Genomic DNA, 16,917 nt, shown 5'->3' on the forward strand with positions numbered 1-16,917 from the left:
GGGCGCTGAGGCGGACGCGTAGTGATGGCGTCACGTCCCGGTGCAGCCGCCATGGTTTCCCTGGCGACCGCTGTGCTCTCCGCGCCTAGGTGACGGAGATGCTGGCGAGGCGGCAGCGCGACCCACTCCAGTCCTTGCAGCGCCGCAGTCAGGAGCTGAAGCAGCAGGTACCGTCTGGTGAGAGACCTGGGCTCTGGCGGCGGGCGAGCTCTGGGGCGCACCCTAACTCTGAGAGTCAACCCCAACCCACCCTTTCCAAGTTGTAACCTCCCTCACCCGCAACGTACCGGGACCAAACCCTGATTCTAACCCCTCACGCTCCCAGCCCAACCCCGGGGAGGCTAGAAAATGGGATCCTCGACTAAGTGCTGTCCTTCTCTCCCTCCACCCCACCTAACAGCAACCTAACAACTCTTCTATCCCATCTCACCTCCAAATCTAAACGAATAATAACATTCCAACCATCTCTGCACTCAACATCATTTTCCTCCATTCTCCATGCTTCCTTTCCTTTATCTCTCATCCAGTGGAGGCTCTTGAGTGTTTTTGCTTCCCATAAAGCCAAGCCAAATATGCATCAAGGAATAATATATAAGAAAAATGTTAAGACCTGACAAGTGAGCAAAGGACATGAACTAAAGAAGAAATACTAGTCACATAAACATGGGAAAAGGTGACTTCTAAGATAAGCAATTACAAAGAATATAAGATACCACAAACACTTTAAAAATCTTGATGCTCTTGATGGGGAGGCTGTGATGAAACAGGCACTTTTACTGCCCCAGGGTATAAGGCACAGCATTTCCTTGACAAGATGTAGAAGATATTTATGCTCCTAGACTGTGTCATTGCATTTCCAGGAGGAAGCACAAGCTGGAATTAAGATTGCTGGGAGAAATATCAATAACCTCAGATGACACCACCCTTATAGCAGAAAGTGAAGAAAAACTAAAGAGCCTCTTGATGAAAGTGAAAGAGGAGAGTGAAAAAGTAGACTTAAAGCTTAACATTCAGAAAACGAAGATCATGGCATCTGGTCCCATCACTTCATGGGAAATAGATGGGGCAACAGTGGAAACAGTGGCTGACTTTATTTTTCTAGGCTCCAAAATCACTGCAGATGGTGATTGCAGCCATGAAATTAAAAGACACTTACTCCTTGGAAGGAAAATTATAACCAACCTAGACAGCATATTAAAAAGCAAGGACATTACTTTGCCAACAAAGGTCCATCTAATCAAGGCTATGGTTTTTCCAGTGGTCATGTATGGATGTGAGAGTTGGACTATAAAGAAAGCTGAGGGCTGAAGAATTGATGCTTATGAACTGTGGTGTTGGGGAAGACTCGTAAGAGTCCCTTGGACTGCAAGGAGATCCAACCAGTCCATCCTAAAGGAGATCAGTCCTGGGTGTTCATTGGAAGGACTGATGTTGAAGCTTAAATCCAGTACTTTGGCCACCTGATGTGAAGAGCTGACTCATTTGAAAAGACCCTGATGTTGGGAAAGATTGAGGGCAGGAGGAGAAGAGGATGACAGAGGATGAGATGGCTGGATGGCATCATCAACTCGTTGGACATGGGTTTGGGTGGACTCCGGGAGTTGGTGATGGACAGGGAGGCCTGGCGTGCTGCAGTTCATGGAGTCGCAAAGAGTCAGACATGACTGAGTGACTGAACTAAACTGATCTGTTAATATTACCAAGTATTATTTCCACTAAATAAAATGATTTTTATAATCTTTAGCAGACAGAAGATGTACTGAATGCTCATATTTGATCCAGTTTTGGACTTTCATTTTAAAAGTACAAAAGATTGGGTAGATAAATATTTCTTAAGGAACTCTATTGGAATTATAGTGGTACAACAAAATAGAATACTCTTCTGGTAGAAATAAAAATAAAAGTTAATGAGACACTAACTTAAGCTGAGCTTTGGCCAGATGCTTTATATTGCATTGAATTTTAAATTTAGTTGGACATTGACAGAACCAGGAAAAGTTGTAGAATTAAGCCACAACAATTGTTACTGATATAAAGATGAAACCAAACAGTCACCAGGGTTGTTCAAGCTGGAACCCAATTGGCTCCTGAGCCTTTTGGTACCCTGTGTGTCTGGGAAGGGCTGTGTGATATTGTGGGGTCCTTCTTCCCTGACCCCATATAGAATGTACTTCTGTTCATGCTCAGGCGTGTCCGACTTTTCAGGATCCTAAGGACTGTAGCCCTCCAGGCTCCTCTGTCCATGGAATTCTCCAGGCAAGAATACTAGAGTGTTTTGCCATTTCCTTCTCCAGAGGATCTTCCCAACCCAGGGATCGAACCCACGTCTCCTACATTGGCAGGCAGATTCTTCCCTGTCTGAGCCACCAGGGAGGCCTCCACAGAGGACACGTGAAGCAAAACGAGGCACAGACTTCCACCCTGCTGTCCATGGGACAAGTTATGAAGGACCCATCTGGGTTATGCCCGTGATGACTGACTGTCACCATGTGTGTAAACGTTGTGAATAACAGACGCACAATGGCAAGAGTAGAGAATTTTTATTTCTTTTTTTCAATCACTTTATCTTTTCCACATCTACAGAACCCGAAAGATATATGTGCCTCTTTTGTGGGTATGTTGGCAAAGTTACAGGTAGTATTTGGAAATTGCTAAGTCACAGTATAAGATATAAGAATGAGGATAAGAAAGAAAAAAACCTGTGGTTTATTCATACAGGGAGTATTACTCAGCAGTAAGAAAGAATAAACCAGCGATACAGATAGCAGTGGATATGGAAGTATCCTTCTGATATGGAAGTATCTCAGAAATGATAACACAAAACAGTACATTCTAGGAACTTTCTGGAGTAATAGTAATTTTCTATAGGTTGATAGGTGTTTGGATTACATGGCACTTGCCAGAACTTAGCAACTACAGTCTTAAGATGAAATGTATATTTCATTGTACATAAAATTCACACCAAATACTGCACTCTAGTTAGTGATACCCATGATGTATTGTTTAAGGGAAAATATACTGATGATTGTAATTTTCTTTGTAATACATAAAAAATTAGATGGGTTGATGAATAGATGGATCAAAAAAGTAGAGTAAAATACTAATAGTCGAATCCAGGTGGTGGGTGTATGGATGTTCACTGTACGATTCTTTCAGCTTTATCGTGTGTTTCAAAGTGTTCATTATAAAATATTTGGGGAAAAATTAAAAGTTTATGTCCTAAGGTTATATGGCATTTAACAATGTGATACTTTAAACAGTCTCCATTTATTGTAGGTCGCTGGGTTGCTTTTTGAGAGTCAACTGAAAGGAGCTCTAGAAGCAAGTAAAAGGAGAGATATGTACCAAAGGTAAAGTATGCTAAGTTATGTAAGCTTTGTAGAGGCTGTACTTAGATTTCAATGAGCAGTATTTACAGCATAGAAATTGAGGCACTATATTTTTTAAAATTAATACAATTTCTGAAAAGACAGAGTAATAATAGGAAATAATATTGAGGTAAAAATGAATGAAATTTTCCAAAAGTATTTTGAAATATTTCTTACAGTTATCTACGTCTACCAAGCCTAAATATTGGAATAAGGTTAAATAGAGGATGACAAATGTTAAAAAGAAGTAGCTTACATTTATTTTGTACATTTGTATATACCAGACAGTGTGGTCCACGCTCTAAGAATTTTTTCTTAATTAACTTTCATAATAACATCTGAAAGTTCCTGAAAGTTAGTGAGCTACTTATTAATATAGATGAAAAAATTAAGGTTTGTAGTGATTAATTAATATGTCTAATATTACTCAGCTATAAAACATCAAAGTGGGAAGGCAATAAAAATGTTTTAAAACCAACAAGAAATGCAGAATTTATTTATTTAAGTACAGTTGATTTATTAGTATGATGTGTTAGTTTCTGGCATAAGGCAGAGTGATTCAGTTATAAATATATATATATTCTTTTTCAGATTCTTTTCCATTATAGTTTATCACAAGATATTGGATAGAGTTCCCTGTGCTGCACAGTAGGACCTTGTTGTTGATCCATCCTCTATATAACAGTTTTCGTCTGCTAATCCCAAACTCCCAATCACCCTCCCCTCCCCTCCCCGCCCTTGGCAGCCGCCAGTCTGTTGTCTTCGTTTGTGATTGTGTCTCTGTTTCCTAGAGAGGTTTATTTGTGTCATATGTTAGATTTTACATGTAAGTGATCTCATGTCATGCCGATTGTCTTTCTCTTTCTGACCTACTTCCGTTAGTATGATAATCCCAGGGCCATACATGTGGCTGCAAATAGCCTTCTTTTCTTCTTTTAAGTGGCTGAGTAGTATTTGATTATATTAACATGCGCGTGCCACACCTGCTTTATCCATTCGCCTTTTAGTGGATGTTCAGGTTGTTTCCATGTCTGTAGTGCCGCTGTGAGCATAAGGTGTATCTTTTCAAGTTCGAGTTCTCTTCAGATGCATACCCAGGAATAGGATTGCTGGATGAATAGGCCAGCTCTAATGTTAGTTTTTTTGAGGAACCTCCGTACTGTTTTCCTCCGTGGCTTCACCAATTTATATTCCGACCAGCAGTGTAGGAGGCTGCCCCTTTTCTCCACACCCTCTCCAGCATTTGTTTTCTTACAGACTTTTTAATGATGCCCATTCTGACCAGTGTGAGGTGATACCTCATTGTAGTTTCGATTTGCGTTCCTCTAGTAATTAGCCATGTTGAGCATCTTGTCATGTGCCTGCTGGCGATCTGTATGTCGTTTTTGGAGGAATGTCTGCTTATGTCTTCTGCCCATTTTTTGACTGAGTGCTTGTTGGTTTGTTGCAGTTGTTGTTGTTATTGAGTTGTATGAGCTGTGTGTATATTTTGGAAATTAAGCCCTTTTGGTCGCATTGTTTGCAAATATTTTCTCCCAGTTCATATGTTATCTTTTCAGTTTGTTTATGGTTTCCTTTGCTGTGCAAAAGCTTATAAGTTTGATTAGGCTCCATTTGTTTATTTTTGCTTCTATTTTCTATTGCCTTGGTGTTACTAGACTGACCTAAGAAAACATTGATATGGTTTATGTCAGAGAATGTTTTGCTTATCCTCTTTTCTAGGAGTTTTATGGTGTCGTGTCATATTTAAGTCTTTAAGCCATTTCGAGTTTATTTTTGTGTTTGGTGTGAGGGTGTGTTCCAGCTTCACTGATTTACATGTGCTGCCCAGCTTTCCCAACACCACTTGCCGAAGAGACTGTCTTTTCTTCATTGTATATTCTTGCCTCCTTTGTCAAAGATTAATTGACTTTAGGTGTGTGGGTTTGTTTCTAGGTTCTCTATTCTGTTGCATTGACCTATGTCTGTTTTTGTGCCAGTACCATGCTGTTTTGATTATTGTAGTTTTGTACTATTGTCTGAAATCTGGGAGGGCTATGCCTCTAGCTTTGTTCTTTTTCCTCAGGGTTGCTTTGGCAATTCTGGTTCTGTATAAATTTCAAGATTATTGGTTCTAGTTCTGTGAAAAATACCATGGGTAATTTGATAGGGATTATATGAAATCTGTAGATTGCTTTGGATAATATGGCCATTTTGATAATAATAATCCTTCCAATCCAAGAACCTGGAATTTCCAGGTGGCTCAGTGGTAAAGAATCCACCTGCCAGTGCAGGAGTCACAGGAGACGCAGATTCCATCCTTGGGTCAGGAAGATCCCCTGGAGGAAGAAATGGCGACCCACTCCAGTGTTTCTGCTGAAAAAATCTCCTGGGTCCTGGCAGGCTACAGTCCGTGGGGTTGCAAAGAGTTGGGCATAACTGAGCAGCCAAGCGTGCACACTGTCCAAGAACATGGACCATCTTCCCATTTCTTTGAATTATCTTTAGTTTCCTTTATCATTGTTTTATAGTTCTCAGCATGTGTTTCACCTCCATGGTCATTTATTCCTAAGTATTTTATTTTTTTAATTTTATTGAAGTATAGTTGATTTATACTGTCGTGTTAATTTCTTCTCTACAGCAAAATAACTCAGTGTCTCACACACACACACACACACACACACACACACACACATTCTTTTTCATATTCTTTTCTGTTACGGTTTGTTACAGGATATCGACTATAGTTCTCTGTGCTATACAGTAGAACCTTATTGTTTATCCATCCTCTATATAATAGTTTGCCTCTGCTAATCCCAAACCCCCAGACCTTCCCTCCCCTCATCCCTTGTCAACCACAAGTCTGTTTTCTGTGTCTGTAAATCTGTTTCTGTATCATAGATATGTTGATTTGTATTATACTTTAGATTCCACATAGAGTATTTTATTTTATTTTCTGATGCAATTTTAAAAGGAATTATTATTTTTTACTTTCTCTTTCTGATATTTCATTTTTAGGATAAAGAAATGCGACCAGTTTCTGCCTGTGAATCTTGTATCCTGCTACCTTGCTGAATTTATCAGTTATAGTGGTTTTCGTGTGGAGTCTTTAGGGTTTTCTATATATAGTATCATGTAATTTGCATACTCTTCTCTTCCAAGTTGGATCCCTTTTATTTCTTTTTATCGCCTGATTGCTATGACTAGGACTTCCAGGACTATGTTGGCGTGGTGAGAGTGGGCATCCTTGTCTTGTTCCAGACTTTAGCAGGATGGCTCTCAGCTTTTCAGCGTTGAGTATTGTATTGGCTATGGGTTTGTCATAAGTAGCTTGTATTCTGTTGAGATATGTTCCCTCTACACCCGCTTTGGTAAGCGCTTTTATAGTGAATGGATGTTGAATTTTATCAAATGCTCTTTCTGCATTTGTTGAGATGATCACGTGGTTTTGTCTCTTCTTTCTTTGATGAGGCATATCGTATTGTCTTCTGGGCTGAATCCTGGGTTTATGGAATTTCAGAACTTTGGAAGCAGTTAAAAGCCCAGTGCTTTCCTTATTTTAGAGCTAGGAGACTGAAGCCCAGAGTCACTTGTCTTCTGAGTTTTGATTATCATACCCCATACCCTAGATCTTGCTGTGAGGATCACCCAAGCTAATGCATGGAAAGACACTTACATTTGAGTTTTTAAACATCATTCATACAATAGAAATTGCCTTGCCTGCTTAAAGACTGAACATATGATTTTATAAAATAGCTTTTTTGGTTATGACACTTAAAAAAATCAATATTTTTCTTTCTTTTTGAAAATTTAGATGTATCCAATTAAAACAGGCAATAGATGAAAATAAAAATGCTCTTCAAAAATTAAAAAAAGTAAGTATTATAGTTGGTCACATTACTATTTTTTTTAAAATCTGTTTTTATCCAAATATTTTATTAAGTGGGAGTTCCTACCCCTAGAGTGGGTAGGTTCCTGGGTTCATATAAGTGTTAAAATGTGAACCAGGGCCCCAGATACTGAAAAAAGTTCAGCTGTGATGAACTCACCCAGCACTGAGGACTCGGAAGAACTTGGAAGAAGCTATTTTTATTATTGCGTTGTGTAAGTTTTATGTTTTACAGTTTGGAATTATTTTCATTTTAATCACACTGTAGGGAAGTAGATTATTTGGCCCAGAGGGTACAAGGTAGAGAAGCTTCCTGAATCACACAGCAGTTCTGAGATCGGTGACTCTGCAGAAATGGGGGGAACTAACCCCAGGGACAGAGGAACCGGGTGGGCTGCCGTCTATGGAGTCGCACACGACTGAAGTGACTTAGCAGCAGCAGCAGCAGCAGAATTTTCTCTTGGCAATTCCATCAGGATCTCCTCTTTTAATATGAGCCTGAACTTGAGCAAAGTGTTCAGGGCCAGAGACTCAGACAGCACTTAGGGTGGAAGGCGCGCAGGAGTCGTCGCCCTGCCCATGAGTGAGTCTCTTTTACTCAGACAGCACTTAGGGTGGAAGGCGTGCAGGAGTGGTCATCCTGCCTGTGAGTGAGTCTCCTTTACTGCATTGGAGACAGGTGGTTTGTAAGCATCTCTTCCAAATTTCTCCAAGGATGAAAAACTGTAATTCAGGAGACTGACTGACCCTAAATTGGAAACCCTGACCACTGGGGCTTGCAAAGGTGTAGCAGTTTTCCCAGTGTCTCACTGCCAGCAGGTGACAGAACCTGGACTTGGCACCTGTCTTTTTAACTCCAAAGCCAGTCCTCTGTCTGGAACCTGTCCCTTACTGGCTGTAGAGGGTCTGCAACACCTAGCAACAAAACAAAACAAATTAGAGGTATAACTTTATTATGCCATTTGATTCATGTTCCAGCATAATCTACATTTCTTTTAAGCTTATTTATCTAAGATAGGCATAGTCTCATATTGATATTTGCTTTGTCTTATATCACTTATTGGAGTTTTTTTTCTATTACAATAAATGCAATAAAAATGGAATTTTTTTTTTTTTTTTTAGTGAAGTAGACTTTTATTCTCTCGTAGGCTGATGAACCTGCACCTGTGGGAAATTACTATCAGAAGAAAGAAGAGGAGCACAATCTTTTGGATAAGCTTACCCACCAACTGCAGGAGCTTGCTGTGTCCATAAGCAGAGAAAATGTCACTGAGTATGCGCCCTTCCTTTCTTTCTTCCTTTCAAATATGATATCACCAACAGTTTAAATGTTTTATTCAGAATAAAGTTGCATATAGATAAAACTGTAACAGTATAATCTGTCAACAGTTACTTATTGTACACAGAAGAAAGTGTGAACTCCCAGGAGAGATGTAAAGTAGAAGCCGTAATCTCTCAGGTAATTCATAAGCTAGTTGGGGGAGCAAATTAGAGATGTGAAAAGCTTGGTAAACAGACGTTAGAAAGTAAGGGTCATGCCTTTAATGTCAGGGTTGATGTATAAAAACAAAATTATCTGAATTATCTATTTGCTTATTTCCTCCTTTTATAAATATTCTTTTACAAATGGAAGCAGAAATATGCATTCTTTTCCTGATGGAGTGGATGTTAGTAATAGGCTTTGTAAAGTGGAAAGAAAACTTGATAGTGTAAATGAACCCAATTCATAGGGAGATAAAAAGGGAAAAGTCAACTATTTAGACTCTTCAAATGCTGTTCCCATACTTTTACACTGTATTCTGGGGAAAAAAACACCAAAGAATATATTATTAGAAGGTTTCTAGAATTTCCATTGATTTCCAGTGCTGAGAAAGACAAAGTGGCTGGTATTGGACTTAACCTTCCTACCAGAGAAACACTGTAGAATCTGGACAAAATATACAAAATGGCTTTCTGAACTCATTGAGCATCAGCTGAGCAGGGCTGATATCCTTAATACAGAGAGACACAAGAGGTGACTCCTGTATTCACCCACACCCTCTCCTTGGCGATAGTTTATGGGCTCTGTGTGATGCAGGAAGGTAGATCCTAGACAGGGAGCAGCAGTCTCTCTGGGCTCCAAAGATCAAATTCTGGAGTTGCTGGGACCTAGTGGTCCAGTGGTTAAGACTTTACCTTCCAGTGCAGAGAGCTGAGATCCCACATGCCTTGGGGCCAAAACCCCAAAACGTAAAACATAAACAGTATTGACAGTTTCAATAAAGACTTTAAAAATGATCCACAAAAAAAAGAAAAGATCTTAAAAGTTCTGGAGTTGCTGAGGCTCCTGGGACATGTCGGGAGAGGGAAAAGACTTGCAGAGAGACCACTCCAGAAATCTGAGGGGACTCCTGGGCTACACAGAGCTGGAATCCAGAAGTCCTGGCAGGAAGCACCTGCTGGGAAACTGAGAGCTTAAAAGACTCTGGAGGTCACAGAATCCGGGAAAAATGCTGGGGTTTATACCCAGCTAGAGCAGAGAGACCTCGGTGAATGCTTCATGCATCTGGCTAGAGAGCACGTAAGACCCGTGTCTAGGCGCAAGGAGTACAGAGCACACCCTGGTATTCAAAACTGTGATCTTGAAATACAGACAAAACTGAAGGAACTCTTTCCCAACAAAACCTAAAACCAGACCTGAACAGGAAAAAGATAACAGGACAAAATTCACTACTCATTAAAAGATGACAACATAATCCAGAGTCTCTAAATATATAATCCACAATGTGCAGTAATTATTAAAAATAATGACTAGAAATGCAAAAAAAGTAGGGGAAAATAAATAATAGATAATTAAGCAGTGACAGTCAATAAAAACAGACCCAGATCTGAACTAGATAGTAGAGTAACCTGACTGGGATTTTTAAACAATATGATTAATATGTTAAAGAAAATAGAAGAAAAAATGGATGAAATGGGAAAAAAAGAGTATTTTGAGAGAATTCAAATGTAGAAAATAATCAAATGAACATTCTACAACGGTAAAATGTAATACCTGATAGAATAATGGCTGGGAGCTTTCTAAGTCTGATTCAATACATAGCTTCAAAAAGGTCTGAAAATGTGTTATAATGAAGAGAAAAAATAGTCAGTGGAAACCTAGGTGACCCAGATGTGAAAATTAGCGTACCAGAACTATCAAAGAACTGTTTTCAGTGTGTTAAGGAATTTGTTGGAGAGATAGGCAGATTGGTTGATTAGAGAGGATCTTAAGGAGAGAAACGAAAACTAATACAGACCAAAAATGGAAACTCTGAACCTAAAAAACACAGTATTTAAAAAAAAATTTTTTTAATTGGTGGTTTGACAGATAATTAGATACAATAGAGGAAAAGATTAGCGAACCCAAACACTGAGCAATGAAAAACTTTCAAACTCGTGCACACAAAGAAAAAAAGAATGAAAAGAACAGAACATAGGAATGGTTTAGGACATGGTCAAAAGTTACAACCCACATGTAACTGAAGTCCCAGAAGGGGCGGAGAGAGAGGATGGAGCACAGGAAATATGTAAATAAAATTTTAATTGAAATTTTTTTTAAAAAAAATTATTGATTCAGTGATCCAAGAATCTCAGACAACCCCAAGCAATAAATATATAGAAACTATACATAGGTGTGTCAGTTAAACTGCTGAAAATTAAACATAATGGAAAATCATAAAAGCAGCCAGGGGAAATAAACATGTACAGGCAAACAATTCAAATTAGAGTTGACATCTTGTTAGAGAAAAATACAGGTCAGAGGATAATGCAGTGACATCATAAAAGAATTGAAAGGAAAAAAAAAATCTGCCAACCCAGAATTCTGTACAGAGCAAAAGTATCTTTTAGAAATTAAAGTGGAATGGAGACATTTTCAGACAACCAAAAGTTGAGGAAATCTGTCAGGCAAGAACTGAGGCATTTGCTATAGGAAGTCCTTCAGGCTAGAAGGAAATAATCCCATGTGCAAACTTGGATCTGCAAAAAGGAGTGAAGAGCCCTGGTATGTGGGTAAACAGAAAAGACTATTTTTCTTCTCTAAATGTCTTTTTAAAAAACGCTTGATTGTGTAAAGCAAATGTAAATTTGAGAATTTATGATATACAGTCAGTTTTCATTATCTGCAGTAGTTATACCCCACAAAATTGTTGCAGACCCTGAATAGTGAGCACTGCCCTGTAGCTTCTAGGAGAAGCTAGGTTCCTGTGAAACAGTGAAGAAAATGTTTTTTGTCAACTGAATAATATACGTCCTTGTTTTTTGTGTGTTTCTTTGTAAAGATACCTTATTTAATGTATATTATTGATTCATTAATATTGAACTCAGCCAACAGCCCTGTAATTTATGCCTGAAGAAATCTAATAATAACACACTAATTTTCTCTATTAGGTACATCACAGCTTTCTTCTGCTTGGGACCACTACATACCATTTCAGCACTGTGTTTGGGGGCCATTTAAGATAGCATAAATGGGTTGCAAGTAAAAGATTGGAAAAAGATATTCCATGCTTACCCTAACCAAAACAAGGTGATGCAGTTACAGTAATATCAGGTGAAATAGACTCTAAGGTCAAAACTAATTTAATAGATTAAGACATTTTATAGTAATAAAAGGACTGCTTCAGTAGGAAGAAATTATCCTTAATGTGTAGGCATCTAATAGCCGCTTTACAACATATGAAGCAAAAATTGTCAGCACTACTGGGCAGCTGACAATATAATCCACAAACCTTAACCCCCTAATTAAAAATGTATTTGTAGAACACTGTATCCCACTAGGTAATGCACATCTCTTCCAAGTGCGTATATAACAGTAACCAAAATGAATCTTAATGGACCATAAAGCAATTGTCAACAAATGTCGGAGGATTGAAACCATGCAGCAGTTTTGGTGAGTTGGAATTACATTAAAGCTCAGTGACGACCCAACACTAATGCCACGGTGAATGTCAACTGCATCTCAGTTAAGGAAGGAAAAACTCAAATGACAGGGAAATGAATAAAAATCTCCAAATGTTTGCAAATTAAATCACACACTTCAGGGACTTCCCTGGTAGCTCAGTGGTTAAGAATGTGCTGTGCGACACAGGGGATGTGGGATTAATTCCTGGTCGGGGAACTAAGATTTCATATGCTCCAGAGCCCACGTGCCTCAGCAAAAGGTCCCAAATAGCATGACAAAGTATTCCATGTGCCTAAACTAAGACCCAATGCAGCCAAATAAATAAATAATTAAAGAAACCCATACTTCTATATAACCTACAGATCAAAGAAAATATTACAATGGAAAACTAAATATTTTGAATAATAAAAATGCAGTTGTGGGCTACAGCTAAAGCAGTGCTTAGGGGGAAATTTATGGCTTTAAGTGCAACATTTAGAAAAGAAGAAAAGTTGAAAATCATCTACTAAAGTTTCCAACTGAAGAAGCCAGAAAAAGAACAGCAAATTAAACCCAGGGAAAATGGAAATAAGGAAATAATAAAAATAAGAGAGAAAACTGAATAATATACTGACATATAGTAGATAAAATCAATAAGCCAAAAGTTAGTTCTTTAGAAAAAGTAATTAAATGAGTAAATTCCTAGCAAGACTGATCAAGAAAAGAGAAAGGGAAAACACTAGCAAAAAACAAGGATGAAAATTAACCACTCAGAGCCTACAGAAATTTAAAAGATACTGTGAAGATGCTATGAAAAACTTTATGCCAATAAATTTGAAAATACAGATGAAATAAGTCCCTTGAAAAATAAAATGTACTCAAATTGACACAAGATGAATAGAAAATCTTAATAATCCTACCAAAATATCTACTAAAAAAGTTGAATGCATAATTAAAACCCTTTCCACAGAATAAATCCTCAGGTTGTTTCACTGACACAAATTTCTGCAGCAATTCAGTAAGACATAGTACCAGTATTATGAAATCTTTACAGAGAACAAAAAAAGAAACATTTCCAAATCATTTTATGAGCATTATGAAAAGTGAAAGTGTTAGTCGCTCAGCTGTGTCCAACTCTTTGTGACCCGTTGGACAGTAGCCCGTCAGGCTTCTCTGTCCACGGGATTTCCCAAGCAAGAATGCTGGCTGCTGCTGCTAAGTCACTTCAGTCGTGTCCGACTCTGTGCGACCCCATAGACGACAGCCTATCAGGCTCCTCTGTCCCTGGGATTCTCCAGGCAAGAACACTGGAGTGGGTTGCCATTTCCTTCTCAAAGAATACTGGAGTGGGTAGCTGTTCCCTTCTCCAGGAGATCTTCCTGACCCAGAGATCGAATCTGGGTCTCCCACATCACAGGCAGATTCTTTACCATCTGAGCCACCAGGGAAGCTCAATATCAAGACATGATAAAAATATTATAAATAGAAAGCCATAATGAACAAATGCACAAACTCAATATAAAGTGTTAGCAAATAAAATCCAGGGCACATAAAAATGACAGTACATCACGACTAAGTGGGATTTATCCTAGAATGCAAGATTAATTTCGTATTTCTTTTTACTTACTTGCTGTGCTGAGTCTTGGTTGCAGCACTCGGGGAGCTTTGGTCTTCCTTGTGGTGTGCTCTCAGTTGCAGCGTGTGAGATCTATTACTAGTTCCCCCACCTGGGATTAAACCTCGGCACCCTGCGTTGGGAACACCCCAGTGGACCACCAGGGAAGTCCCTGCAAGATCAGATTAACATTGAAAAAAATCAGGAATTGAAATTCACTGTATTAGCATAATAAAGAAGAGTCAGTTGGCTAGTTTTATGGTTAGCAATGTCTATTTGCTTCAAAGTTTTGTTAGTCGCTCTGTGCTGTCCATTGTGTCCGTCTTGTCCAGACTCTTGGAGACCCCACAAACTGTGGCCCACCAGGCTCCTCTGTCCCTGGGAGTCTGCAGGCAAGAATCCTGGAGTGGTTGCCACGCCCTTCTCCAGGGGATCTTCCCGACCCAGGGACTGAACCCAGGTCTCTTATGTCTCCTGCACTGGCCAGCGGGCTCTTCACCACTAGCACCACCTGGGAAGCCCTGTCCTTTTCTGCTTCGCCCAAAACTCTGTCTTTCCATTTGGCACCGATATACAGAGAAGCTGAGCTTCCGGCTTCCTTAGTTTATACTATTTCATGCCTCACTTTTAATAACCATCTTTGTGTTTAGCCTTTCTTCCAGTCTCCATGGAGCGTGATTATCTTTCTCAGAGCAGGTCAGATCACACCCTTCCCTGCCTTCATTTTTAGGGAACACCTCCAAGATAAAGCTCACATGGGCTGCATTTTGCTCGTCTCTTGTCCACCTCATCTCTTGCTCATTTCTCCCAGGCCTCTTCCCACCATTCATGAGCTACCTGAGGTTCCCTCTTTTCCAGCCTTCTTCCTCCACTCCTTTCCCTACCTTCTTACCCACCCCCCGCCCCTTTACCTGATTAACTTCAGCTCATCCATCAAGTCCTAATTCTAAGCCTTTCCTGATCCCCACCCGTGCAGTCCTGGTTAGGTGCCCATCTTGTGTGTTTCCTTAGCACGCCGTGTTTACCTCTACCGCCGTATCTGTTGAACTATATTGAAAGTATCCGTCTGCTAGGTTGCCTCACTGTTCTCCTGGAGGACAGAGAATTGTCTGACTTACCTTTGTTTCCACTGTGTCTGACGTGGAAACTGACAGGTAACGTCCTGATCATCGTCACTTGCTGTGGTCAGACACTGTTGTAAACACTTTGCAAGTCTGTAACTCCTCTAATCTTCGTGAGGACCTTATGAAGCAGGTTCTGTTATTATCTCTACTTTACCAATGAGAAATGGAGGGTCTAAAAGAAATGTACCCAAGACCAATCAACGAAGAGGAGATAGAACCAGAACGTCATCTCAGAATCCATGCTCTAAGCACTGTGCAATGACGCTCAAGCAGCATTTGCTGAACGGATGAATCCAGGACTTAAATTCAAGTCTCCTGGCCTCAAGACCAGCACTTGCTCCACCATGTCAACACATTCCTCAGATATTTTAACTCCTTCGTTACTCTCAGGTCACATGTTCTTTGCTAGATGGTAAAAACTGTTGGTTGTACTTTCCCCCTTTTTTTTTTTAATTTGCCTGTTATAAATGTGGGCCAGTTCTTCGGTATGTAGAAGTTATACGTGATCTGTTCTGCGTCATTTCTAATGATCCTCATCGATTATTTTTTGCAGAACTGGGGCACTCACTGAAAGAGAGGAAGAGGAGAATTCTGCTGAAGAAGATGAGGAAGAAGACGACGACGACGGCGAAGAAGAGAGCAAAGAAAGTAGGGGCGAGGATGAAGAAGCAGAAGAGGAAGACGAGGAGAAACAGGAAGGCGACTCTCACCCAGAGGCCGCGAGCGGAGAATACATCGCTCTTGGGGATTTTACGGCTCAGCAAGTGGGAGACCTCACGTTTAAAGTAAGTGGGAACAAACCGGACGCGAACCTGAGGATAAATTTGCATACCTAACAGAGGAAGAAGACTCTACCTGTACATCTGGATTAGAGAGTCCTGATATTAACTTTTTAAAGACTCAGTCTGTTTAAATAAAATAAGTGATAATTACGATTTACAAGCAGTAGTCATAAAATTCCGTTATCAAAGCTACCTGGTAGTAAAATGGTAAGAAAACAAAAAAAGAGTAGATGCTCCTTTGGTTTTGAAAATACAATAGTTTTAATGTTGATAATTCTGAGCTTAGGGGTAAATTCTAATGAAAACATTTTACTTTTATTTTGCCTTAAGAAAGGAGAAATTCTCTGTATAATCAAAAAAAACTCTGATGGTTGGTGGATGGCTAAGAACGCCAAAGGAAACAAAGGCCTTATTCCTAAAACCTACTTGGAGGTCAGTCTTTTTTGTTTGTTCCTTCCTTTAAGACTTTTTTTTTTCCATTTGTAATAAAACACTAAGTTGTACTCTGATCAATTGGCTAGTGAATGACTTAAGATATAGAATTTGCTTCAGTTTTGGAGGATCAGAGCATGAGAGAAATTGGGGGCTTCCCTGGTGGCTCAGTGGTAGAAGAGTCTGCGTGCCGACGCAGAAGACACGGGTTTGATCCTGGGTCGGGAAGATTGCCTGGAGAAGGAAATGGCAACTCACTCCAGTGTTCTTGCCTGGGAAATCCCGTGGACAGAGGAGCCTGGCGGGCTGCAGCCCACGGGGCCGCAAGAGTCGGACGCAGCCTAGTGACCCGACAGTGATTTCGGTGGTCCGCTCTTACGCAGGTGAGCTCTAGCACGCTGAGTGGCTGCGCGGTAAGCGCAGTGGTCTGCTCGTATGCCGGTGAGCTCCGGAGTGTCGTCGCACGGCGAAGATGCTCTGTGGGTTCGTGTCGATCGTAAAAATGAGTAGACATTTATTTTCTGCTGTGAAAGAAAGCTGCAGTTAACTTTGTCTTACGTTCCACAGATACATGATCCTTTACTGAGATGTGAGCCTGGTGTATATGCGTGTTGACCGTCTAGTTCTTCCTTATTTCGTGATATGGCATGGTCACTTGCTGTCCAGTATATATGGATCAGTGCTGCTCAGGAGAAGATCAGTGCAAACCACAAGTGTCATTTGAAATTGTTTAGTAACCGCTCTGAGATGTCTTGTTTTTCCTCATACCACTTCTGACACTAGCTGTGTGAGGGGTTTTTTTCTGACAGCAAATACATGTTGTTT

At 39.9% G+C, this 16,917-nt stretch overlaps 1 protein-coding gene across 1 annotated transcript in view; it reads left to right on the forward strand.

Annotated features, from left to right (window-relative positions):
• The first annotated feature begins 53 nt into the window (after positions 1-53).
• NPHP1 (nephrocystin 1) overlaps positions 54-16,917 on the forward strand; it is a 65,686-nt gene continuing 48,822 nt past the window's right edge. The window contains exons 1-6 of the mRNA XM_052648878.1: positions 54-167; positions 3,277-3,350; positions 7,162-7,222; positions 8,385-8,509; positions 15,432-15,663; positions 15,991-16,092. Coding sequence (XP_052504838.1) covers positions 99-167; positions 3,277-3,350; positions 7,162-7,222; positions 8,385-8,509; positions 15,432-15,663; positions 15,991-16,092 — 663 coding nt within the window. The 5' untranslated portion in view covers positions 54-98. The remainder of the gene's footprint in view (positions 168-3,276; positions 3,351-7,161; positions 7,223-8,384; positions 8,510-15,431; positions 15,664-15,990; positions 16,093-16,917) is intronic.

This window comes from Budorcas taxicolor, chromosome 11 (assembly GCF_023091745.1).
Source record: "Budorcas taxicolor isolate Tak-1 chromosome 11, Takin1.1, whole genome shotgun sequence".
NCBI classification, from domain to species: domain Eukaryota; kingdom Metazoa; phylum Chordata; class Mammalia; order Artiodactyla; family Bovidae; genus Budorcas; species Budorcas taxicolor.